The following is a 27,373-nucleotide window of genomic DNA, read 5'->3' on the forward strand; positions in this document are numbered from 1 at the left end:
GGCTAAGTTCACATTGTATTTATTTACTAGACCAGACATGTAAAGCCCACCTGCTTTTCATCAAGTATTCTATTTAAAGACTAATTTCTAGGATTCTCAATAGCATAACTCCAGACAGTACAAACAATAAGGTAGGCTTGAGGCCACAGAGATACTGGCAGGTTTGGCTGGTTTGACAGGTCAAGGGCAGTAAATTTTTTCCCCCTGCTGTCAACAGCTTCTCCTCAACTGCTTTGTCTTTTCCCCACTGTGGTCTCCCTTGGCAAAGATAATGTTTGTGTCTGGCTGCACATAGGCACACAGGAAATCTATAATAGAACAACACCATTCCAGAAGATATTAAAAAAGCCCAAAAAATCCAGCTATCTTTTCAAAAAGGGTCCTTCCTTCCATATGCTACTAGACCTTCAGGTCTTGTACTGCAGAGATTGGAGAGGGCAGGCTTTTGACTCCATCATGTTAAATCCTATGCATGTGCTCAGTGAGAGGATCAGTTTTGAGTCATGAGCACACAACACCTGTGAATTCATGCACACTTGTAAGATAATGCATAAGCTTTTCCTATATCAAAAGCATTCAAAGCTGTCAAGTTTTGTGGGGGTGCCATAAACAGGATTGTGGGAACAAAGGACACTTGTCATACAAAGCAGAAGTCTGTGCTAAATGGCCATAGAATGAAAAATCAAAAATCCAGTCAAGGAGAAAGACTATAACTATGGATACAGTATCTTTACACAATTGGATATGGAAACCCCAATCAATCTAAAATGTTTAAAGACTCTTCAAGATGTATTTTATTTGTTTGAAGAGTTTTTTTTTGTGACATACACAATAAATAGAGAAAGGGAGTGTTTAGGATGGTATGTATGAGTAGCACTGCCACATGGAAATGAAAACAGCATTCTAGATCTCGATTCAACCCAAGGACACATCATGCACATATTATTTTCACTTGGGGGAAAAACAACCCAACATGTAAATCACTATTCTACCTCAGCCTATAGTGATTGCCAGGTACTGAGGGCAGGCTGACTGGTCTATAATTACCAGGATCCTCCTTCCCACCCTTGTTGTGAATGGGTATCACATTGGGCAGCTTCCAGTCATCTGGAACCTCCCCAGTGAGCCAGGACTGTTGGTAAATGATGGAGAGTGTCTTCAGAAGCTCATCTGCCAGCTCTCTCATCACCCTGGGGTGGATCCCATCTGGGCCCATAGGTTTATGAATATGCAAGCATCTCAGAAGTTCTCTGACTGCCTTCTCTTGGATAATGGGGGGACCATTCTGTTCCCTGACACCATCTACCAGCCCAGGAGCACAGCTGTCCTCAGGACAAACCATCTTCCCACTAAAGACTGAGGCAAAGAAGGCATTAAGCACTTCCACCTTCTCCTCATCTGCACTTACTAAGTTCCCTCCCACATCCAGTAGAGAATAAAGGTTGGTCTTACCCTTCCTTTTGATATTAATATTGTAAAAACATTTTTTATTATCCCTTACAAAAGTTGCGAAATTAAGTTCAAACTGAGTTTGGCCTCTCTAATTTTTTTCCTAGATGCCCTAGCAAGCCCCTTAAATACTTCCTGAGGGACTTGACCCTCCTTCCAAAGATGATACATCCTCTTTTTATTCCTAAATTCCTTCAAAACCTCATTGCCCATCCAGACTGGATGTTTGCCTCGCTGACTCATCTTTCGGCACACAGGGACAGTCTGTTCCTGTGCCCTCAGGATCTCTGTTTTGAAGCACACCCACCTTTCCTGGACTCCCTTGTTTTTAAGGGCTGCTTCCCAAGGAACTCTCTAAGTCTCCAAATAGGCCAAAGTCTGCCCTTCAGAAGTCCAACGTAAAAGTCTTATTGGTATTCATTTCACCAAATATCGAGAACTGTGTAATTTCATGATCACTCTGCCCCAAGCAGCCTCCAAGCACCACATCTCCCACCAGCCCATCTCTATTTGCAAACAGCAGGTCTAACATAGTCCCTCCCCTGGTGGGCTCCCTCACCAGCTGTGACAAAAGTTATCCTCTACACACTCTAAGAACTTCCTGGACTGTCTCTGTTCTGCTGTATTAAGTTCCCAGCAGATGTCTGGTAGGTTGAAGTCACCTACAAGAACAAGGGCTGTGATCCTGACACATTCTCCATCTGCTTAGAGAATAAGTTGTCCACCTCTTCCTCCTGGTTGGGTGGACGATAACAGGCTCCCAGTAGGATGTCAGCCTTGTTGGCCTTCCCTTAATTCTTACCCACAGGCATTCAGCTTCATCATGATTAGTTTCAATACCCATGGCATCAAAAGCCTCCCTAATATAAAGGGCCACCCCTCCACCTCCTCCCCCTTTCCTGTCTCTGTTTAAGAGTTTGTAGCCATCCAGTGCAGCACTTCAGTTATGTGAGTTGTCCCACCACATTTTCATGTTGCAGTTTATATTCATTCAGAACTACATTCAATTTAACACAGCTTTTGTTTATATAATGGGATACACAGCTCCCGCTACTCCAAGAAGATGAGAACAGCTCACCTGAAAAACAGCATTTAATGCCTGAAGGAAGAGCATGGCAAGATTTGTGAGGTAGTGTTCAAGAACGGCCTCCTTTTAAAGTGAAGATTTTGTAGTGGGTTTCCAAAAGACATGCTATAAATGCTTCATTTTGCTTTTTTTATTTGCTTATACTGAACAAGAAGTTGTTTCAGGCAAAAGTATTCTGACACATTGGAGATTAGACACCATTCCTTTAAAGGGTTACACTTCTTCCTGTTTCTACCACCCAAGGAGAAATTAATTGATAATATATGGATGTGAAACTCCTCCCAAAGGCAAGGGATCATTTGACTTGAGATATGATCATGTTTTCGTAGAGATGCTGGAAGCTACTGCTATGATCAACATTCACCACACTTGTACAGAAATGTAGAATTAACAAGTTCCAGCTCTTCTTCACCTGAGTTTTCTTGCTGATGACTCTTCCTCCTTGCCCTGCTGTTCTTCCTTCTCTATCTTCCTTTCTTGATCCCCAAACAAGGACCACTGTCCTAATTAATTCTTCTTGCCAGGGTTAGCTGTGTAAAGAGAAGCACAGCAGGCAGACCTGTCTGCCTCAAACTGCATATTTCAGAATCACTTACATCCCCAGTCCTGGAATGACTTCACAGAGAATTCCACCAGGTAGGATTATTAGTTTGTAGGATTATTATTAGGTAGGATTATTATTTAGCATGCTGTGCTGCTCTTCATTCACTCTGCTCCTCAGCAGTTAACGCCTGCAAGCGAGGTGTCTAGATAAAACGGTCGGCAAATCATCCAAGGGACAACTAAAAGGGAAAAAAAATTAGCACATACTACATTTCCAAAGGCAGAATGAGAAATAACAAAATGAAACAAAACAAAAAACAATACCAAAACAGAATCAGGAGGGCAGGTGCTCAGTCAGCTGCTCATGCAAAGAGAACAGTTGACATAAATACAAATAGGTGGGAATGGCAGCAATGTTTGCTTCCCACAGTATTAATCAACAGGGCTTTAAAGCAAACAGAAAACTCCCTGAGATTGTCTGCTGGTTTGAGTACAGGCACACACACACCTCTACACAAACACACACACACACAAACACACACTGCTTTTACCAGGCAAACAATCCAGGTAACTAAATTCTACATCTGGACATTACAAGTTTTCAGACACAAATTTGTTCAGTTTTACAAATGTCAAACACTGTGTGCATCTGAAAAATACAAATGGAAGAACAGCATGCTTGGTCAGTAGATTGTTGCCTATCTCATAGAATCCCTGTGTATAATAAGTAAGGCACTCTATTTTAAGACAAATGGCTCCATTATTATAGACACTAATAAGATTTTTATGTATTCTGTACACTCACAAATATGTAATTTATTTTTCTTTAAGATAGTAAAGCTGGCTGCAGCACATCTTTAGAAATTGTTAATTGCCTTCAATATTTCTGTATATATGTGGTTGTCCAAGCTAATGAATTAGGGTGACATTTCACACTGTATACACCCTGTGTGTGTTCTTAGCAATATAAGTAATTCAATTGTAACTAAATCAACAGTTTTTAATAAGCTCTTTTTCCACTTTAGGCCTGAAGAGTGAGGAGGTTATGGACTTCTAGCATTTGATGAAAGAGAAAGCAGAAACTAAATCCCCTGCAGCATGCAGGTTTGACTACTAGATCCAGTATCACCCTTGCTGTAAGGGTCATTTTCTCAGAAGTGCCTGTTACATACACCATCAAAACCTGAACATGAAAAAATTTAATATCCTGCAGTAAAAGCATGTCTACGTAGACATCTTGACCTAACTAATAAAAAAAAGTAACTGTTTTCCTGTTCTTATGCTTACATCCAGTTAAAGAAGAAAATGGTCTTTATTTCATGAAAATTATTTTATGCCTTAAAAAACCCTGCACATCAAGCTGAAGTAGACAATGTGACTGATTTTTGGCTACAGAGAGGTCAGAGTTGGCTCCATCTGTATGCAGTCTTTACATAATGTATTTATAGCAGTCCTTAATAGTTGATTTATGCTCAATCAAAGCTACAGCTGCTACTTAGTCCAGTTTGATTCAAATATTGTAACCACAAGGGCATAAAAAGTCTCAGATTGCTGCTTTAAGACTATGGTTTATTCCCCAGGTCAGACCGGATCATTTAATCAGATACCCTCATCTATATCGTTGTTACTTGACATTCCAAAAGCAAACCACGCGCTAATTCCATTGAACAAAACTCTCTGGAATTAATTCCAAATATTGCTGCTGTGTTCAAACACAATCTGCATGGCAGTGATTTAAAGAAAAAAAGAAACAGGAGAAGAGGGCACAACCTCAAGTCGCACCAGGGGAGGTTCTTCCCTGAAAGAGCCATTTGATTTTGGAATGAGCTGCCTAGCCCAGGGAGGTGGCGGAGTCAGCGTCCCTGGAAGTTTTAAGCAATGACTGGGCGTGGCACTCAGTGCCATGGTCTGGCTGATAGGGTAATGTTGGGTCACAGGTTGGACTCCATGACCTCGGAGGTCTTTTCCAGCCTGATTCCACGACCTCTTCCCTTCCACTTGTGGGGTTTATTATTTAACCTCGATGCTGCCTGGAGTCCCCACTGTGCGGCACAAGCGTGAAACCCTGGCGCTTGCTCCTGTCCCCAAGGGAATGCCTTCGGCAGGAGCAAACACAGCCAACCGCTGCCTCACGGCTGAATGCCACGCTCCGCGCGGCCTCCCCCGTGCCCACAGGCACAACCCCGACCCTTCCGGGCCTGGGCAGGGCGAGGGGAGGGCACGGGAAGGCAAGAGGGCGCGGGAAGTGAAGTGCGAGGGGAGGGCACGGGAAGTGCGAGGGGAGGGCACGGGAAGGGAGGAGGGCGCGGCCGCTGTCGCGCTGTTGAGCGTCACGAGCTGGGGGCGGAGGCGGTGCGGCCGCGCTGCGGGAAGGGCGAGCGGGGTGAAAGAAGCCGGAGCCCCGCGCTCTCGGGCCGGGCAGGTGGGTAGCGGGCGGCACTGCAGGGGCCTGGGCCAGGCCGGCTGGCCTAGGGCGGGGCAGCGGCCCCGGGTCGGGGAGAGCCGGGGAGGCCATCCGTCCGTTGTGGGAGGGAGGGAGAAGGCGAGCGGGAGAGCCCATTCCCGAGTGAGGGGAGGACTGGGCGGCGGCGGGAGTGGGTCAGGCCGTTCATGGCTCTTGGAGAAACCCATCCCGACCGCTCTCTCTGCGCTTAATTAATACTGTCACTGGGTTATTGATTCACCGCAGCGTTGCTGCTCAGGGACCCGCAGGTCCCGAGCGTAGCAATGACACGGTCTCCTGTGGAGGTGTGGCTGACTTGTGCTTCACGTTTCCCGCAGGATTCAGCGTTCCCATCCCTCGCCTCCGCCTGGCTGAGCCAGAGCTCTTCGCCACTGCACTTTACAGCCTGGCACCTTGATGGAAACAAATGTTGATGGTGGTCCGAGGTGACGTATGCCCGAGGAGCAGCAGGCCTCCTTTTTTGTTTTGCCACAAAAAACTTTGTGGGAAAACAACTCTACCGCCAACTTTGGCTGGCCTTGTCTCTGGGATTTAAATTGCCTCTCCTCAAACAATCAGTTTTTCTTGAGTTAGACCCTGAACTGGGGTCTTCCAAGGCTTCAGCTTTTAAGGATTTGATTTGAACAAAGGTTTGATTTGATTCTTAAGCATAGTCTGGCATACCTTGTCAGGAAGAAGTTCAGTTGGGAAAATGGCCTGTGTGACTCCAATTATTATATTATTTATACTAGAATATTACTACTACTTCTAGAATCCGAAAAAAAAGGATTTATCGCAACTCTTGGTATTTCAAGCCCAAAGTTGCAGTCAGAACAATATAAATTGTATAATACATTTTAAGCTAAACACATGCTGTGTTTGGCTCATGCTTTCTAACAGTTGCCATATTTATAAAGTCTCTAACAGATAGAATTCCAAGCTCTTATTTTAAAGGATTATGTTCATCTTATATTGTGCCTGTTTTGCAGATATTTGTGGGGGTTAAAAGATTTGAACTCCAGCTGAATAAAACAAGGGCTGAAAATTGAAGGATGGCAGCAAATCCTTCAGGACAAGGTGGGTTTTAATTTAAGTATTCAAGGAAAAATAAATGCAAAATATCAGTGAAATCACCATGATTGTAAATTTATTTTTATGGAAAGATGAAGAAAGGGAGGAGAGGTGGGGCTGAAAGCAGCAGAATGGCAGCAATTCTTCTGGGACAAGGTACACGCACATTTAATGGTTGAAAAAGACCACTGATGGTTGGGAAGCTCTTTATTACTGAGCACAATTGTGCTCAGGGTTAGGAAGTAGGTATCATGCCTATGCTACAGTAATCATTTCCTGAAGCTTATTTCAGACATTTACAGCATTTGGCCTTGAACATGACTTGCAGCTCTTGCACTCAACATCAGAGAACAGCCAGAAGTCAAATACATTCTATGGGAACAGCAAGACCCAGGCAGTAATATCTGTCACAGCAGCAATTGGCCAGGCCTAGGAGAAAAAGCCAGTTAAAACCGTAATGGTAACTGCCATGAAATGTTCCTTTTTACCAAGATGCATCTCAGTTGTATCCGGAAAATAATAAAATCTTAGTAATGGTCCATCTCTCCAAGTGCTGCATGTGCTTTAGAGGGGGCTGAGGGTCTGGAGGTGCCACCCAGTGAATTTGAAGGAGGATCTTAGATCGCCCTCTAGAGGTGTTTTCTGGAAACCTTAGGGGAACTCTGAGGCTTTTCCTATGTGGAAGAGCTGGGGACAAAGCTTCTCAGGTATGGGTCTTCCCTTACTTGTTTATGAGAAATGAATTCTGGGTTCAGTTTCCCAGCAAGCGGAGACTTTTTGCAGGTCTGTCTTTGTGTCCTTACCTCAGGCAGTCCTGCAAACCTGGTGTTGCTGGATAATACTTCAGGGGGTGTCCTATGACTCGTGTGGTCCAAGCCACAGATTTTACTTGCTACTCGATGGAAAGGAGGTAGTTTCAGGAATGCTTTTTGAGATTTTGTGAGGTGTTGAGAGAGAAGTACTGCAGATTGCAGAGCTGTCTGTTTGGAAATTTTAACTCTGAGAAAGTTTTTGGTATGTAATGGTAAATCTTGCTTTTATTCTGTGAATACGAAATCAGCATCATTGCAAGGAATAGAATGTTGTCACGGAGAGTCAAAAGCTGCTCTTTCTTAAATAAGTTGGTTTACTGAGAGATGGGATTTTAAGGCCAGAATACTTTTGCTTCCCTCCTGATTCCAGTCACCTATAATTTAATAGAGCCTTAGAATCTTTTATATTTGGGATATCCTTTATAGTCGTATTAAAGGAACCATGCAGTTATTATTTGAAAATTGTTTGCACTAAGGAGACAAGAAACACTATCAAGTTTAATTACCAAATAAGCCTATAAGTATTATAACTAAGAAAATTAGAAAGGAACAGGTAAATATGAACAACAGTTCAGGGTTTCTGTCTTTGCTAGATGCAGTCTGGTAGTGAAAAGGACTGTGAAAAACACTGCATTTTTAGCTTGCCTCCTGGCATATGTATTAGTACTGTTCAAGGAATCCATTCTCTTCACTTGGACAAAAAGCATACAAGTTTACTGAAATGCTCACCAGAAGAGTTTTGAATGGTAGCACTTAGGCAGAGCTGTAAGGATGAATTAAACAGTAACCTTCTACACAGGTAGACCCTGATGGGAATTTTTTGTACTGAATTACTGCTTTTCCTTTGATTTGTATCAGATATTTTCTTAGGAATAAATAGGAATTTTCCATTAATAACAGACTTGGACTATAAAAGTTAAGATGTTTTGAGCCAGACTTTTATTCACTGGCCTCTTAGAAAAGCACTCTTGGTAGCGAGCGGCCTATGAGTGCAGAAAAACCAAGAAGAATTGAATGAAACGCCTTATTTCAGTTCATTAGTACCATAGGGAACTGATGGCATGAGACGGACTGTGGCTTTAATAAGCAATAGAAGGTCTTGCTGCATGTGTGCTCTGTGTTGTCTACCACATGCACTCATTGCCCAGAGTGATACACTTTGAGGGCTGGAAATCAACTTCTGAATTAGAGCAAATACTTCCAGGTGCTCAGGAATACACTGCTCCTACTGCAGTACTTCACAGTACTTAGGCAACATGCATTCATCAGGCTGTTCTTGTGAAACGCCTGTGCTTGTGTGCAGCAAGGCCAGAGCCTTGCTGTGTGTAACTGAATTAGCCACTCTGTGTGTGAGTCCTCCTAGAGGAAGCTGTCTGAAATGAGAGAAATGTAACTGCTCAGGACCGAATTCTCCTTTTGGTCCTCAAGAGGTGGAAAAGATACAGATCCTGCTTCAGACAGTGCTGAACGTTTCAGAAAATAAGAGTTCTGGTATGTTGGAAGAAGAAGCTCTTGAAATATGAACAGAATTCTAAGTTTCAGGCTGCAGCAATTCTAGAGTGTCTTTATGTCCTGAAAGTTGTTTGTTCTTTTTTCTAAAGATATGTGGGGACATTCCCAGGGCACATTCTAATCAGTTAGATTTGGGTCTCTGTTCACCAGTCTGAAAAGGAAGATTGTGCTGTTCTGCATTGAATTATGTCATCATCTACACATTTTGCCCTTCCCAATCTGAGTCTGATCTGTGTGTAAACATAGTACTTGAGAACTTTGCAGCCATAAAGCTGTCAATTACTTATATTATATACGTATATACTTATATACATATATACTTACAGGTATTTTCTGGAGGCACAGACAAAATACTAATGTATTTTTAAGTAATTCTACTTAATTTACTGAATAACCAGTACACCTTTTGTTTCATTGTCACACAAAGTATATGAAAGCATATCCAGATGTAAATTGTTACTGAGAGCATTGGCATGCAGCAGATTGTTAAATGATGTTTTGAGATGCCATTCATCATAAGCAGAAGAGGCCATCAGAATAGAATTACTCCATTTTCTTCACAAGCGGTGTGTTTAATATGGACTTTAGATTCTGCTTTTTAAGAGGCTGCTGCCTCACTTAATGAATACTGCCATTTATAGAAACATGCACTTCAGTAAAAAAATTGCTTTAAGTCCTTTCTGAATTGAGCAGGCAGGACAAAATGCAGTGCCTTTCAATGTTCAGAGCTTGTAGGTCACATACAGCTTTGAAAGCATTTTCTAAATAAAAGTGTATTTTGGACACAAAGTAACAAGAGAGCTTTTTAGTGCTGTTACACATCTATGGGTAAATGATAAACTGTGCATCTTAGAAAAAACTTAAATGTCCTGTGAATTTGAAGCAGCAAATCAAGGAAAGATTAAGGAGAAAAGATAATCAATGAAAAGCAAAAAATTAAAAACAGATAAATGTAATGCTGTTGCTAGCTATGCGGAGTTAATTAGAAGAACTAACTGACACAGGTAATGGTTAGATACGGTGGTAGATAAATGAGAGTAGGTTAAAGAGAGAGGTTTGCTGTGAGTTCTTAAAGCTGGCAGTATCACTCAGCAAGGTTTCAGCTTTCTCTGTCTTTCTGCCTTTCATGTGCAGAAAATAGGTGCAAGTAATCTTTCTCATCCTGCACAAATATAATGCTTGATGTCAGAAACAGAGGTGTCAGAAAGGTTTAAATTTTGAATGTCCTGAATTTGCTACATTAGAGAGTAATCTGAGGATCTAGGTGCTCAGTTTGACATCTGACACTCCCATGATCTATTTAGCTGCCTTGAATAGATTGTTTTGTGTCAGGACTCATGTCAGCAAAGCTGAGAAAAATCCTTATAAACTGCAATATATGAAGTGTTCAAACTCAAAATATTAGTACTACTCAGCCCAGTGAAGGGAAGTCTAGATTTAAAGCTCTATTAGGAAGTTCATTTGTTTAAAATCTGCACTGGTTTTCACAGATGGGAATCTGGTCTGTACTAAGGACAGCTTTTGATTTTTGCATGTTCACATTTTTATAAGAAATGAAAGCAGAAAGTAGAAAGCAGAACAGACAAATCTGTAGATGAAATATTACTCTTATTTATAATTGAAGCAGGAAACTAATGTAGGAGTTTCAAATTGGTCTTTATGAAAGCATTTTGGGTTCCTCAACAGAGATTAATCTAAATGAAAGTTTTGCTTATTTATTGCCAGATATGGTTAATTACTCTCTAAGGATGCCAGAATTTCTCTGTAAAATGGATTTCTCATGTTCTATTCCCTCCATTGTTAACCTTTAAATGAACAGGCTTTACTTTGCACATTGAAGAAGTTTACCTGCAGGGAGATCACGTTGCTCAGCTGAGGAGTACTAACGTGTATGTTGAATATGCTCCTCCCCTTTCTTAAACAGGCTTTTTTTTCCTTGCCAATAACAAATTCTCTAAAACAAATTACTTTTTCAGTGCAGCAGATTGCTGATGGTTACTGTCTGAACTCTAGTGCAAAATACTACTTAAAAAACCCCAACCAACAAACAATCAAACAAAAGCACACCACAAATCGCTTAGTAGCGGTATGAGGAAAGAAAAGATACTTGGGTTTCTTCTGACTACTTCTAGAGTTTCTTCCACAAGATACTGTAACAAGACTTAAAATAGAAGACAGAGTCTTCTACTGTTTCTGATCACAGTTTAAAAACAGCATTTAAAATGTCTCAGGCTTTTCTGATTCACACCATCTGTTTCATGATAAATTTAAGTATATTTAATCTTTATTTTTTTGGATCACTAACTTATATTAAAAAGTGGTCTCCTTTTTCTTTCCATGATCATCGGATCTTGTGAATTCCAAGCACACATTTAAATTTATGCAGTTTAAGGTAAGCAAGCAGTATCAATAGGGTGCTGAGTAACATGTCAAGTATAATGGTTTTTGGATTAAAATTGTGTAGAATGAACATACAAGCATATGGTTGTTTTAGGTCAGGCCCTCTTAAGAGGTGATTCAGTCATCCTATCCGCACATTGTCTCCAAAATTTACCAGAAAGTGAAGTCTGGGCTAGCTGCAGTTCAGAGATATTAAATCCTAGCTTGTTGGCAAGATTTGTCAGCCTTTGTCTGTCAGCTCTGTTTAAAGGTTTCAGATTCATTGCAAGCGCAAGGTCTTAAAAAAAAAAAAGTGATAGTGTACAATACCTGAAGAGCAGAGAAACATCAAAGGCCTGAATCAGTACTCTTATCAAACAGAGTTTAAGTGGAGCTAATGCTACATAGGAAGGAGAGATTAGCAGACAGAAAATTTCCAGTTAATTAAATGTAACTGAAAATCTTGTTAACAAATATCAAAATAATTGTGGGTGATCTCACATAAAACCATAGTACAATAGAGTCTGACTGTGCTCCTTTTGAGAACTCTTATGACACTGAAGTTTATGGATGTGTACATTAGGCATGGTAGAAGAAAAAGGTTAGAGCTTGATAGCAAAGCAGTACAGATGCATGTTGTTATTTAGAGTTGAAGGTTTCTCTATGGTGATTGTCTCCTTCATTAAGCCATGCAGATGAAAGGAATTCTGGATTATGTAATTGAGCATCAGGACACGGTCTGTCAAAGAGGATGAACTTTTGAGTGCAGCTACTAAAAATAAATCATTTTACCTTGACATGGTAATACTCTCCTTAAGAGTTATCATGTGTGGCCTTCCTCACAGCTTGTGAATTACCATGTTTAGTGCTGTCATTAACACAGTTTGTAGGGCAGGGGCACAGCATGCAGCAACTTCCAGGGGGAATCTTGAACTTTTTGTGTGGAGGAAATAAAGGAGAGCTGACTTTTACTCTTGACTTAATTTTTTTTTATGATGTTGTCATAGCTTGTTATTTATAGAACAGCAGGAAATAAGAGATTCAAGAAGTTTGCATTTCTGACATGAGAAGTGTCCTTGGTGTTATAGAGGCATGTAAGAGTCAGCTCTGGAACTGTTGTGCTCTTTGGGCATACTGGACAACAGCAGGGGCTTGTGACTCTGGTTTGTTTGAGGGCTGCAGTGAGATCCTTTATTATATGAGTCCTGTGTAGGTACAGGAGTTTTGCCATGTTTGCATTTTGAAGGCAACTTTGAAAAATACATGGGTGGCAGCTATTTTGGGCATTTTTGAAATTCTCTCAAGTCACCCTACTTCCTGACCCCTTCTCTAGTATTCAAGGTCGCTTTGGAAGAGTGATGAAAGCAGATGGAGGCCATATTCTTAAATGGTGTATGGACAGTTTAATAGTTAAAATTTTCTTCTCTATTCCAACATTTGATCATACTCAGAGTAAGGGTAGTGTGTATAGGGCACATTATATTTAAACTTTTCTTCATAGATTGAATGAAACATGTTTGTATGAACAAATGTGCGAGCTTAGTGATTTGCTCATTCTTACCTGTTATATATATTAAATGCTTGTGTTACACTTTGAGTTCACGAGTGACATGAGAAATTAAGCCCCATGCATATATTACTCCATTGTTATTGTTGAGTTGAACATTCAGTGACTACTTTTTAAATGTAGAACCTGGTAAGTTTACTGCTTTTTTTTTGGAAGGCAGCTATTTAAACATAAACATTGATTGTAGCTCCAGTGCTGGCTTGGAAAGGGATAGGCTCTAACTTGAGTTAAAAGCCTTTGCTTAAAATGTAATAATATGCATGATAGCTTATGGAAGCTATTGCATGCTGAAAAATGAAGCCTATTTAATAATAGTCTTTTGAAGTGAAGATCAGTGTATTCATCTTAGAGTAATTTTCTACAGGGATTTCTATTTCCACAGGTTTAGAGTTGAGCCACAGAAGTCAAATAAACATCTCTAATATTTTTCTGTCATTCTCACCAGGTTTCCAGAATAAAAATAGGGTTGCAATCCTGGCAGAACTAGACAAGGAGAAGAGAAAGTTACTTATGCAAAACCAGTCTTCCACAAATCACCCTGGAGCCAGGTATTTTATGTTCTTAGACCTGTTGGACCATCACTGATTACATCAAGGAAAAAAAAGCCAAGCAGCTAGTGAGCTGTAAACGTATATAAATACTTAACAGAAGTGTATTCTGACAATTTAATAACAAGGCAGGGGGACATTGCTCTTTAGGAACATATTTAAAGTGGTTTACAAAGCATAAATTTTGGCCTATATAATTTCCATTTGAGAATGAGAGAAGCAGATATGCTTACTCAAGTGTATTAAAGTCTATCATAAAGAAAAATCAGGGAGCAGCCACTGAGGAAACATTTCATTAAGCTGAAATTCTCTGGGGAATGGAAGTAGCAGACCATTAGGTTCAGGATTCTGTGCGCTTCGAGAAGCACAGTTACAGCAGGAGTGAGTTATTCTTGAAACTCCCTATGTGCAAGGTGAAACCAGTGTATGTTACAGCAGATAATCCTGTAAAAGATGCTGTGTTGTAGGGATGATTCTATATCATAAATTGTAATAGTCTAATCTGAGTTGAAAGGTTTCTCCCATAGAAGACAAGAAGATCAGATTTTTGTCGTAAATCAGTAACTAGAAAATCACACAATAATTTACGTGGAGAAATTGACATCCTTACACTTTGGGGTTATGGTGAACTGAGTGCAGTGCCATGTTCTAGACACAGTGTAACCCACAACACCTGTATAAGAGTCAAATACTCTGACTACAGTCTGAGTGCTGCCTGTGTCTTTTCTTCTGAGAGATTCCACGGCACTTTTAATTCCTTCATAAGGTCAAAAAACACGCAGAATACTTGAAATTGCCTCATGTAGACTTCTGAGTGAGGTAAGAAGTTACTATTAATAACTTTATGTGGTTATTACTTGAGCAAAATTGTTGCAAAGAAAATCAGAATATCATACTGTTATGTACAGCTCCTGGCAGCAGTGTTTCTGTGCTTCATTATAAGCCTGATAGCTTTAGGGGGTGCTTGTTTACTCTCTTTTTTCTTTAAGGAAATACAACACTGTATTCTAGTGAGCAGAACTAGAATTTTCTAGTTTTGAAGGTGGACATGGGTGAAACCTACAATGCAACAGTCAGACTCTTGGCTTTGGTGCGGTGGACTACTGTGTGATTTTTGAAAAGCTGACAGTTTTTTGATGTTTTGCCAATGGTCTTGCACCACCGAGTTGTCAGACTTGAGACCATAAAATTTGTGCAAACTTGACCGATAGAGCTTGATGTACCTAAAGCACAACAGTGGCAGGGACAGCATAGGGGTGAATGGGTTGGTTTCTTGACTTGGCATGTGAAAATCCTGTATCCAAGAACAGAAGACCTCTTTTGAAAAATATCAGCTTATGGTGGAGCCTTAGACTTACCTACAGAAATCATATTGAAAAGTTAGAGAGTACAGATTACAAATTGCAAATTAAATACCTCCAAAATCACTGGAAATACTGTGTTTTAAATAAACTGAGTACTACTCTTCTCCAGCAGTGAGACTTATCTTTATACTTGCCATAAGCAAAAATTTTTCTGAATTGTTTAGCTTTTGTTATGCATTTAGGCATAGACTTGTTGGCAGATATTTTCATGAGCATGGCTACTTCTCAAAAACTGATTTACTAAATCAGCTGTTGACATTGAAACTGCTGGTAAAATTCAGTTGATGAATTTGCGTGGGATCCTTGTCATTCTGTCTCTGTGATTGGTAAGAGCAGAGATTTCAGCAGCAATCTCCAGTGACAGTTTCAGAGGTAGTTGGGAATTGTTTTGAGATACAGTTCTAATGGTAACCCTCACCTAATTTCCATGTTATTTATATATAGAGTTGGGGGTGCTTTTTATGTCTTCTTTTTGGTTTAAGAAGGCAGATGAGTCCTAAGATATAAAAGACAAGAAAAAACAGTAAATTTTGTTTTGAAACCTTTTGCTGCAGTGAGATAGATATGCTAAATCAGTTTTAGGTACTCCAAGCTGTTACCAAAAGATCATTATTTCAGTTAACATCAATAGGAAACTCCTTTTTCATAGGTAGTGAACTGCTTCCCTCCCACCGAAGACCTGTTCTTATACTGAAGTCTGCAGAGCTCTTGTTAGTGCTTCTGTTTGTCACAGTTGTTTAGAACAGTCGCTCGGTGAATGAGTAGTGATGAAAGCACAAAGCTGCTTTAGAAATTCCTTGCATTGTCCAATGCTGCACCCCACTGGTTTCATTGACTTCAGTGGGACTCAACCCATGGGCAAAATCCGCAACAGGCTTCAGGTTTAGATTGGCAGAAAGTGTTTATGGTGGCTCAAATTATACAGCTGTGGTCACTCTACCTACCCTTTTTTCTCTTATATTTACAGATAGTCATTCCAAACAGTAACTGACAATTGTCAAGCCGTGAGTGAAATGAGAGCTCAGGAAGACATGGTACCCATGGCTAGAATGGCAAGAACACATTTTGGCTGTCGTCTGTGTCATACCATCTTGTTCTTTCTTGCAGCATTGCACTTGCAAGATCACCTCTGAATAAGGATTTCCGTGATCATGCTGAGCAACAGCACATTGCAGCACAGCAGAAGGCTGCACTGCAGGTGAGCTGATACGGTCAGAGTTCAGTTTGGCTCTGTTTAGATGTGCATCCCTTCACAGAGCACCTTCTCTGCTCCTTTTGAATATTGAAAAGCCCCTTTTAGGTATCTCTCATTTCTGCATTTGTCATAAGTGAAGTCTCTTTTGTTATGGTGAAACATGTTCTTGGGCTTGGAGAGCTCCACCCAGCCCCACAGCCATCCCATCGTGTCTCTGTTGAGCTCCCCCCAGTTTGTGTCTCAGACTGAGCTCAGATGGCTCCCTTTGGCCTGCTGGCGATGCTGTTGCTGGTGCAGCTCACTGTGCCAGTTGCCCTTGATCACTCCAAGGGCACACTAAAGACTCAGGCTGAATTTGAGATCCAGCAGGGCTATTCACTAGTGGTGGAGAGAGGGAATATGCAGAACATCTAACTTGCTGTTAGTCCAGCTTTTGAACTGGAAAGGGGTATGTAGGATTTCACAGAGGTGTTCCAGAGCTATACAGCAGTTGCCTCCCTCAGATGAACAAGCATATATCTACATCACATGAGCAGAATCCTGGTGTCCCATGTTTAGGATTGTGTCTGGTGGCATTCCGTGTAGCAGCTGTCATAAACCAAGAATTGCAAGCTAGTTGTGGAAGGAAGTGAAGTGGAAACATGGGGTCTAGGCAAAGAAGAGCAATCAGGAGTTGATTTGCTCCACCTCCTTGGGTGAGAAGAGCAGAAGAGAATGTCCAAGTTAATTGCCCTGATGGGCCTTATTTTGATGTAGCTGATCTAAAATGCTGGATTTGAATTTAACTTTCAGAATTAAAGAGCAAACTGGGAGAAATAAAAAATTAATGCTGCAGAAGCCATGAAGTTTTAAATCGTGTCAGTGCTGCAGAGAGAGATGCTTTAACGAATGCTTTTCTTTTTGCAGCACGCACATGCACACTCCTCAGGATACTTCATAACTCAAGATTCTGCATTTGGAAATCTTATTCTTCCTGTCTTACCTCGACTTGAGGCAGAATGAGGAATGTTGTTTGTCTCAGAAATTCAAGATCTGATTTTTGTCCATAGCAGGAGCTATCTGACCTTTTCATTTCTTTATGTATCCTAAAAACTACTTTTTTTCTGGGTTCCTGCAAATGCCATTCAGAAATGTAAGCTCTAGTGATGGGGAAATAGTGTTGAAAATTTTTTATCCTGTATTATTTCTGTTCCTCTGTCGGGTCAAAGTCAAATGCAAGACTTTTCTTGGACTTTGAAGTGCACAGGGTTTGCTCTTCCCTGTTTCAGTGCTTCCTTTAAATAAATGTCCAAACCAGAGTCACCAAGAGATGCACAGTCTGACAGCATTTATGTTTCTTTTTATTATGTACAGGTATGGTTTTTGTAATGAATAATGAAAATTATTTCTGTCCATTAAAACAGACACGAATTTGTCAAATGCATCAGCCAGTCTTCCTCCCCCACCCTCTCCTATGCAGGAACATTTCTAGTGTACTGTTTGCCCTTGTAGCATCATCGGGTCTTAAGTCCTTAGTTACAGTGTGCCTGTCTCTTACCTTTCTTTGTGAAATATGAAAATGAATTAAAGTGGGAAAAAAATAAATGTTTCTAACAGTCTTTTTATGGATAAAATGTCAAAAGTTCTCTGGACATCTCAGATGGAAAGTGTTGTCTGCAAAGACAATTCCATTTAAAAGGTCACATTTTTCTAGTTATGCCTTTTTCGAGACTTGGTGTGTTTTATTTTTGTTCACTTTTTTCCTTGGTGTTTTTGTCCATGGTAAACATTTCCAGCTTCCTGCTGGAAGAAAATCTATTGATATTAAGGTAAATTATTTTGGAACTGTCATTGTGCTACCAGGATAAAGTAACTTAGAATGAAAAATAGTTCTTACTTAGGCTTCTTTACATCTCCATGGCTTTGCTCATGCAGTTATGCTGCTACACTGATTGCATTGCCTATGGAGGCAAGTTTTAGAAAACAGAAAAGAACAGGAAAACTTACATGAGAACAATAAATCAGAACGCATCTGTTAAACTGGTGCCCAATTGAAACAGCCCTGTCCTTTGCAGAAACTTAGCTGTCCCATGAAGTTTCCAGGGTTGTAGTTGGCATTTCCTCGGGGATATGTAAGGTATTCTGTTTCTGTATGCAGGGGATTACCTGAACCCAGTAAGCACTACTGAACTACGTGTTCATATTTCACTGTTAATATTTGCAGTAATCATGAATACAGAACAACTACCAAGAGATGGGTGCAGGTATGAGGGAAATGCCATTGTTTTCATATACCTCAGCTGAACATACACCTTTGCAGAAACTGGAGCGTACTGAAACATTTTCAGGAAGGAGAATCTTCTGGACCCAGCCTGGTAGAGCTTAAAGATGTGCAATTTTAACAAGAACTATTCATACCATATGCTTTTTTTTCTGGGTTCTGATGTGATGAGTCATGGGAATGATGATGGTTTTTGTGGGCAGTGGAGAAAGAAGTCACTTCTGTTTACTGTGGTTGGCTCTGTGTAGCTTTTTTATTTAATTACCAATTATGAAATTACCTTATGAAATTGTCCTGTCTATTCATTATTCTGTAGTGTGAGCTGCATATCTTATTAGGTGCTTTGAAGAAAAAGATGTGTAAATCTCAGTGTAAAAGAGGCAGCTATGAATCTGTCCAACCTGGAAACATACAAAGTCAAAGGTGTTAAAGCAGATGCAGCAGAAAGCATGAATTTTATATTTGAGTTGAATTAACATTAAAGGAGCTCTGTGCTACGTATTTGAACTGCAGAATCTTTCAGTATTGTACAGACTGCAAATGATCCAGGCAGTGCAACAGCAATCATCTTTTTCCCTGGCAAAGTTATGGTTGCTCCACTGAAGGAGTTAACAGTTGTTGGCTGGGTTGTTTTCACCTTGGGTATTGAAAGATGTGCTTTTGGGAATTCAGGGCCTGAGCTCAAGAATTAAGGGGGGGGGCGGGGAATCAATGCAGCTGTTGTGATATTTTAAAGTTATAATGTCTCAAATTATTCTCTGAAATTGTGAGGGTCTTGGTGCTATATATAGATAGGATTAACTGTCAAATACACAAATTATATATGGAAGTGCCTATCTTAAAATGGCAGACTCAAGCACTTACTGTCAGATGCATCAGTGTGTCTTGCCACTCTTTCCTACTATTAATCAGTATTGGATACATTAGTCTATCCCTATACAGTAACTTCAGCAAAACCCTTTCTCCTCTTGGAACTACACATTCAAATTCAAACTATTACCAGTTAGAATACATGTGAACCAGAAGTGTCTGGGATGTGTTGCTCCTAGCAGTAGCCACTAAGTTGATCAGATGAAAACTGAAGGCCTGTAATACAGTGCTGGCCTGTGTACCTCAACACGCATGACTCAAGTAATTTTTATTTAATTTGCTACAATAGAAATTCGCCTTTCCACTCACCACAGGTTGTTGTAGTGTCTGTGTCAGAGCTGAATGGTGGGGTGGAAGCAGCTCACAGACTGGGCTAAAGCATCATGAGATCGGATTTTTTGAAGTGATGGCAGAGTTGTAATCTCTCAAGAACAGATGAGGTAAAGGAATCAAAGATGTACAGAAGCACTAAAAGAACTGAACCACAGCTTGTTTCTTAGCTCTGTCATCTTTTTCTTCCCCTAGACAAGTTTTCACATCTTTGTTTTCCAAAGTCACCCAGCATTTCCCGACCACAATAGCCTCTGGAAAATGCTCTGGCTTAACTCAAAAACCTTGGCCTGTAAAACCACGTGTGATTTCCTACCATATGTGGTTTTACTCTCCCTTTTTCGTTAGTATTTTCATTCTGCTGAACTCCTAGAAGCACTGGTGTGAAACTGATAAATAATACCTGATGATGTGTTTGACTTTATATCAGAACACAAAATACTCAGTGCAATGCACTAGTGGAAAGAAATTACAGCCCCTGGGTCAGCTTGCTTAGATCTTCCTAATTGCTTTGATGTGCTCAATCACCAAAATTGATAAATACTGGTTTTGCCTTCATGTGCTTTCAGCAATAGTCAAGCCACCTGTAGTTTTCTAGTCCTGTGGACACAGCTGGGTAGCACTGTTCATGACCACTGTTCAAGGATCCTTGTCTGAGGTACACACTTTGGATGGCTCTAGGCTTTTATTAAATCACCTTTGTAATTTAAAGGCTAGAGGTCACTTACCATCTTGCTGCATAGCAGAGAAGTTAGTGCTCCAACCCAAACCTTGAAGAAATGCATGAAGAGGCCAGGCTTTGCTCAGCCTCTTCAGAGAAGAGGAGAGTGTCAATTATCAACCAGTTTACAGGGAACATGAGCTTGAACTGATGGAGGGAAATGCAGACAATGGCACCTTAGAAGTGCACAGCTTTTATGGCTTCTCTTACAGAATCTGCAGGGTTGTAGGGGGAGAGCACAAGGGCTGAAGGAGGGAATGAGCCAGAAACAATGTAGTATGTGATCACAGACATGAGCAGGCAGTGACTATCTCAGTGCATCCTCTTAAGCATTATGGTAGCGAATTCATTCAAAATCAGGAGAATGGCTGAGAAAGCAGCTGGGTGATTCCTGGTGGCCAAATTTATAGCAGTGACAATTCCTCCTGACAGATCAGCTCAAATAGCAAGCCTTCTTGAAGGACAGTCAATCAGTCCTGCTGAAACTGAAGCTGATCCCCCTGTTTTGGGGAATATATGGACACATGAATCCTAAGGGAAAAATTACCAGAAGGCAGCTGGTCTGCTGGATGGTCTCTGTGCACAGACACCTCTGAAGGAGGAGGTGGAGAATGAGAGAAGGATTGTCTGACACCCAGCTGGGAAAGTCCACCTGTCCAGAGCTCTGTGTGCCTGATCTATGTTTTGCTAACACACAGGGAAAATTCTGTAGCACCTGCCAGTAACGCTGTTGTGTCTGGAAAGTCTGGTAATCAGTGTGTTCTGAAACACATCTGGAGGGCTAAAATACAGAGCTTTCTGTAGTGAATGGCAACTTTGACAACTGATCAGTGAAGTAGTTTTCACATGCTGTTAGGTTAATAGCTTGCTCGGTGAGTTTGTGCATTTATTGGAAGCACAGAGCACAACCCAGGTATTTTACAAAGACAACGTTGTCCTGTTTCCTAGTTCTTCCACTCATAGAAGGAACCAAATGATAAATGTTTTTGGGAAAATGATCTTTACATTCCTTCCTTGAATACACGTTTTTTAGAGAGAAAGTTTAATAGATTAAATAGAGAAAGCTTGATTATTTCAGTGAGACATTATGAAAAATTATGTTAAACTACTGGTGAGGAAATTACTTTCCTCAGCTATTGCCCTCTGCCAGGGTCATTCAGGTGTTGAATTATGAAAGGTGGTGACATAGTTCTCAATCTGTTCTCTTTAAGGCCTCTAATCTGGATACTTTGGTGTCAGTGGATGCTTCTTTTTTCATGAAGATTTTGTAGATAAGGTCTGAAAGTTGTTCAAAATCTACCGGGAATGTACAAATCACAAGCTTACATGCCACCTTCACTATGCACATATGTTGCACATATCAGCATATTATATGACTGGGTGGTGGTGCATAAACTTCAGTAGGGAAAGATGTCTCATTGTAAAAAATATGTGTAGATTTACAGACATCTTTACATCTTCATAGGCTTTTTCAGTGTGTTATTTGAATCCTCGCATGAGGCAAACTGTGTTTCTGTTACCTCCATTTTTGCAGATGAAGAAAAATGCTAAGGGGTTCCAATGCCTGCCGGTACACAGAAAGCCAGTGGAATTGTCAGGATTAACTCCTGGTTAGTCAGGTAGTGTGAGGCATCGTCTGGAGACTATTGCTCTGCATCCCACACCAACGGCTGCTTCATCACCCCCTACTAGGAGGCGTAGAGCTCTTTGCTTTCTGGTTTGTCTTTGCTTTCACTAATAGCTAGTGCTTTAGCTTTGGTTTGGTTTTCTTTTTCAGATTGTGAAGACAACAAAGTTAGTCAGAGTCTGGGCCTTTTCTGTTTAAAATTTTGAGTAGGAGAGATGGAAACCAAAAGAGTAATGTTACACTCTGTGTTTGGAAAGCGCTTTCTTTCTTGTGCTTTGTTGTTTGCAACAGTGACTAGATAAAGTTTCCCATTATGCTGGGGTTTAGCCGTCACTGCATGCCCTAAGTATGTTAGAGCATCTCTCTGCCTGGATGACTGTAGATTTTCTCCACCTGTCAGTCAGTGCCCAGTTGTGGAAGTGGGAATGGCCAATGTGGGCCCAAGCCAAAGCTGCTGTCTCGATACTTCTCTGCCAGCAAGACTGCACAGCTGGCTGACAACTGGGATGGGTCAGACGGACTGAGTGTTTACAGCCTGTCAGGAAGAGACACACCAAGAGTCATGTTCTCAAGCTCTGCCCAGCAGAGGGGTTGTTTGTCCACAGAAAGCAAAATGCTGTGCACTGGCCTGTGTAGGACTGGCTGCCTTGCCAGCACCCCTGTTAGTCTCTATAAGGGGGGATTTATGTCCCATCTAAATGAAGGGTTGGTTTGAAGCTACTCATTCTAAGCATAGCCTGCTTCCCTGGACTTTGAGTTTGCAAAGGCTGACTTTTCCCTCTGAGCTGGGCCTGTGTATGTGTCCCAGTCTCCCTCTCATGCAGATTGGCTTTGTCAGATTCAGGCCTAATCACTTTCAATTTAATACCTTGAACTGGTCAGTTTGCTCTGTCAGCAAACAAGCCTGCTTAACCTGTCCATTTGGATAGACCATCTTTTTTTGATGGGTTTGCTGATCACATGACACAGCAGTGTACTGACATAAGACAGGTTCCTAAGCACAGGAAGTCATTAATAGGTACAAACAACTGCTCATTTGGCCTTTGGTACTGATCTTCCTTGCAGCCAAGCATTGCTAGAGCTCACAAAAAAAAAAAAAAATCCATTTATAGTAATGGAAATGCTCCCCCATGCTCCTTTGTACCTTATTCCATTGATAAACTCAGTGGCAAGGTTTCAGAGATGTCAGTAGGATGTCCTGATCTCTGCAGTACATAAGAAATTGTGAGTCCAGCAGCACTCACCACAGTTTTCTGATGATACAGACATATGTTAAGGATAGCTGGTGATATTCAACCAAGAGTGGTGTGGGATCTCAGCACCTCAGGATGGAGGTGCAGAGTGACCGAGACCACCCTTGGGGGGCTCGGGAGTCCTGGAATGTTGCCAGAAGTGTCTGGTGGCTGGACTTTGATCCTACACAGGAGACGACACCTGTATGAGGATGGGAGGATTTCACTGAGGGTTTTGCTGACGGTATCTGCTTGTCGCTCACTGATGATTGCCCTGTCTGCTCTTGTGACACCGCCAGTACTTGTGTCTGAGCGCGCTGGCGAGTTACGGCCGCGCTGCGCTTCCTGTTTCCCGGATGTGGTAACGGATTTCCGTCCACGTCTGTCTGGGAATAACATTCTTTCACAGAGTGTCTCCCTCTTCCACACCGCGCGCAAATTGGCCTTTCCGCCTTCTTTGCTGGCGCTGGCATATGTGTTCGTGGACAATTCCTTTTCATGTGCCCAAACTCCCCACATTTGTAGCACTGTCCTCTTGGGGGATTGTTCTTTTTCTGCATCGTCGCAAGAACTTCTTTGATGTTCTCGTCCTGCTGATGGAGTATTTTTTCAAGCATCTTCTCCAATGTCTTGTCCTCTGTTTGCCTTTCTGAATGTCCCTTTAACTGTTCTTCCCATTCCTCTCTTAATTCATTCTTCACAATCACTGCGACATGCTGAGGTGTTCCCACCTTGCTGCATGCCTCCACCATCTCTGCCAAGGATGGCTGTCCTGGCATGGCGCTAATCAATCACCCGTTGACAATCCGGGTTGGCATTGCCGAAAGCTAAGCTCTCCAAGAGTGGCCTCTTCGCTTCTTCGTTCGTCACCTGTCGATGCACGGCTTGCGTGAGTCAATCGGTGAACGACATGAATGGCTCTGTGGGACCTTGCCTGATGGAAGAGAACGGAACATCTGGAGCTCCTGTTGGTGTAATTTGCATGATTGCCAGTCCTGAGGTGCTGAGATCCCACAGAGTGGAAAATCTAAAACCTAATACATTTTTGCTTATCCAAAACCCCATCTCAGTGATATCCTCTATGTCTTAAGTCAGCAAATTGCTTCCCTCAGCATGGCTGAAGACAACTCAGTACAGCAGCAGAGCCCTAAAGCAGGCAGGAAACATGGTGATTCTTGTTTCTGTGATTATTACTTTTTAGCTTTTCCACAGTAATGTGGTCTGTAATTCTAGCTGCCCTTTTGGTCCTTTGTAAGTCTTGTCAGCAATTTCTTAAAACTTTCTGTGGTTTCCCTGTCAGTTACCATTTTTTCTCTCTGCTAGACACATTCATTTCTCTCAGTTACACTGTGATGCTTTTCCAGCTCCACTTCTTCCTTCCCTCCCTCCCTCCCATTAGTGTTCCTTGCTTGCAATATCCCTTACCTGAGCTACTTGGTTATGCCACAGCAAGTGTGCTTTAATGAAGCTCTGTTTCAGTATAAACAAGATGTAAGCGCTTTTTTGACAGATGCAAGCAAGACTAGGATCAGAAAGTTACTTCTGGGAACCCTCAGAGTATGTTCAGCTGAGAAAGGTCATGACGCTATTGGATAGCTCAGCATCACCCTGAAGTACTCAGATTAATTGATGAGGAAGGTGGGGGTGTTTGCAGCACTTTAACAGTTCTATTATTATTGAAGAGTGACATAGATTGTCTAGAGTGTAGCAAGCTGAGTCAAATGAAATGCTGGCTGATTCCGGCCTGAGCAGAAGCCTGATGACATGAGTGAGGGATTCTGCCTGATTTTGGCAAAGACTAGCTAAGCAACAACAGCACCTGATAAAGCGCACATTGAGCCATCTCAGTCCAGAGCTCTCTAAGGGGACAGGTTAAGGCAAGGGGATGTAAGACTCTTCTGCTTTAACCCACAGAGACCACCTGCATATCATGTGTGGTCAGTTTGCCACATCCTCAGGCTCTGACCCAGTGGAAAGCAATTGATTGGCACAGTCCTCCCAGAAACTTACTTTTGCCACCAGACTGTAAGGGTCAGAAAAAGAAGGTAAAGCAGATGAGTGATGACTGGAAAAAGGTTTCTTTTGTGGGCCACGGAGCTGCAAGATGAGTTGCCAGTGCTGTCTTGGAACACAGGTTTGTGCTGTGTGTGTGGGAGCACCTCAGTCCTTTTAGCTCTGGAGAGTTCTTATTCTCTGCTCCCCTGAGACAGTCTCACACCCCAGCTCAGTGCTGGGAAGTGCAAATGTCATCTTAAATACAAGATGATAATTAGAGGCAAGTGAGGCTTTAGTTCTCACTTTCCAAGGGAGGACTTGGGACTTCAAAATAGTATTACCCTGTGCTGGTGCTTCTCAGACCATCTGAGAAGGGAACCAGAAACCCTAGAGGTAAGTTTACCACACAGGGGCAGTCTGTGTTGAGCTCTGTCCAAGCCTGGAATGTGACCTGACCTCCACAGCACAGGAAAGTGCCTGGATTCATGCTTGCAAAGGCAGTGCTCTCAGTCTGACTGGAGCTCCTTCCCTTGGGATGAATGGTGAAAAAACAATTGGAACCCAAGCTGACCCACGGTTTCACACAGTTGAGAGCCTGACCCTCAAGGTAATAAGGTTGGTTTTGTCCAAACTAATGAATTCAATGCCTGTCTAAAGAGGATCAGTTCCAAAGAGGAAGGTTAAGAAAGATGTGTCAGGGAAATGCCTGTTCTGTGCTAGTGAATATTGTTATGCATGGTCAGGACAAGCATAATGCCAAACTGGAGAAGGCTTTATCTCCTCTCAGTAGTTCACACACAGATAGAATTCATACAGGGCTTTTCCCTCACTCAGAGGACATAAATCTCTGTCAGACAGCAATTCCCTGCCTCCCAGTTCTGCAATGTGTGTTCAGTATACATTGTGCATTCCACATAAATGTGCTGTTATAGGTTCATGTAGATACATCACTGTAGATTTCTTTCTTGCTTTTGATACTGCAATGAAAGCCAGTGCTAGGTTTCCTTCCCCCTCCCTGACTCTTATCTATGTTTTTCTTTTCTGTCAGCTATTTCCTACAATATTGGTTTCAAGTGGCAGGAGATCTACCTATGGGATTTCCTAATGCGTACGCTATAGTGAAAATTACAGGCTTCTCTTTGACAATCAAATTGATTTCAGAAATATCTCCATAAGTAATATTTACAGCAAGTAACAAAATACACCTTTCAGATCTCTATAAATATGTCAGCTTTTCAAAACCAAGACCATTTTCATGAAGAACAAAGCAAAACACTGAATCACAGCTAGGGTTCTTACTGATATGACATATAATGATTTTTTACCAGCAAGTGTTAACTTTCCTGCATTCATAATTCACATAATGGGTGGGAATTGTGTCCTTAATTTTTTTGCATTTAGGGACTGGACTTGGAATTGAAAAAAATTCAGAACTCAGATGAAGGAGTAATGATCTTACTGGTTCCAGTTGAGTTAAAGATTCCAGTTGCAAGGATATCTGTTGAAACATTTTCATCTCATTAGTAGTCAGATGATGATCAACAATTATGCCATAGTGTTCTGCTTTATTCTGATGTGGCAGGGGAGTTGTGTTACACAGAACTAGAACAGTCAATGTCTGTTTAGTGGGCATGGTAAACCTCACCAATCCTCTCACAGCACTGCAATAGAATAGATAAAAACCCAGCCATACCTTTCCAGTGGAACAGAAGCTGATTGCACATCAAATACTGCTCCCCAGCTCTGCGCTGTCTTCCAGGTTGTCTTTGTTTGTGACTTAAAGGCTTGTCACAGCTCCAGCTGAAGTGAAGTTTTCCTCTCAAGAGAAAGTGGACCAAGCCACTTGTGGACCATAGCTGTAGAAGTTCAGGGCAATTATTTTTATACCTGGTCACCAATTTTTGAAAATTACATAATTTGGGTGTCAGACCGAGAATTTGACTTCTGATACAAGCCCCTCTTAAAATGTCTCAAAACCTGGTCAGCCCCAAACTGTTTTTTTTTTTTTAATTTAAGTGTTCACCATTTATACATGACTGACCGAAAATGCTGTTCTTTGGTGATGCTATTTTTTGTCTGCTATTAATTTACTAATTAATTCCATGTCTTTGTATATTAATTGGTAAACCAGTAGTAGTTTATATTAGTGCCTACAGATCTAGTGTAAATGATCAGGTAATGAAAATTACCTGTATTTACAATATGCCAAACAAGCTTACAAAGGTGTGAACCATTAAAAAATAAGATTCACAAGAAAGTAATTTTTGTACAGTGGCTCTGAAAGCATAGGCACTTAAGCTTCAGGAGTTCTTGGTCCCCAAAACTCAGTCTCCTTTCTCCTAGCTATGCTTACTGGGGAGGAAAATCC

At 41.4% G+C, this 27,373-nt stretch overlaps 1 protein-coding gene across 2 annotated transcripts; it reads left to right on the forward strand.

The window, feature by feature from the left end:
* The first annotated feature begins 5,396 nt into the window (after positions 1-5,396).
* On the forward strand, positions 5,397-17,537 carry INIP (INTS3 and NABP interacting protein). Of its 2 annotated transcripts, none has more exons than XM_058823971.1 (6): positions 5,397-5,501; positions 5,861-5,968; positions 6,512-6,599; positions 13,309-13,411; positions 15,883-15,973; positions 16,877-17,537. In XM_058823971.1, the coding sequence occupies exons 3-6, from the start codon at positions 6,575-6,577 to the stop codon at positions 16,970-16,972; spliced, it is 315 nt and encodes a 104-aa protein (XP_058679954.1). In that variant the 5' UTR covers positions 5,397-5,501; positions 5,861-5,968; positions 6,512-6,574; the 3' UTR covers positions 16,973-17,537. The 2 variants fall into 2 exon arrangements, with proteins under 2 accessions (XP_058679954.1, XP_058679956.1); XM_058823973.1 differs by lacking the exon at positions 5,397-5,501 and adding an exon at positions 11,283-11,309 and having other exon boundaries at positions 5,911-5,968.
* Positions 17,538-27,373: the final 9,836 nt, after the last annotated feature.

The sequence above is a fragment of the Ammospiza caudacuta genome, chromosome Z (assembly GCF_027887145.1).
Source record: "Ammospiza caudacuta isolate bAmmCau1 chromosome Z, bAmmCau1.pri, whole genome shotgun sequence".
In the NCBI taxonomy this organism is placed as follows: domain Eukaryota; kingdom Metazoa; phylum Chordata; class Aves; order Passeriformes; family Passerellidae; genus Ammospiza; species Ammospiza caudacuta.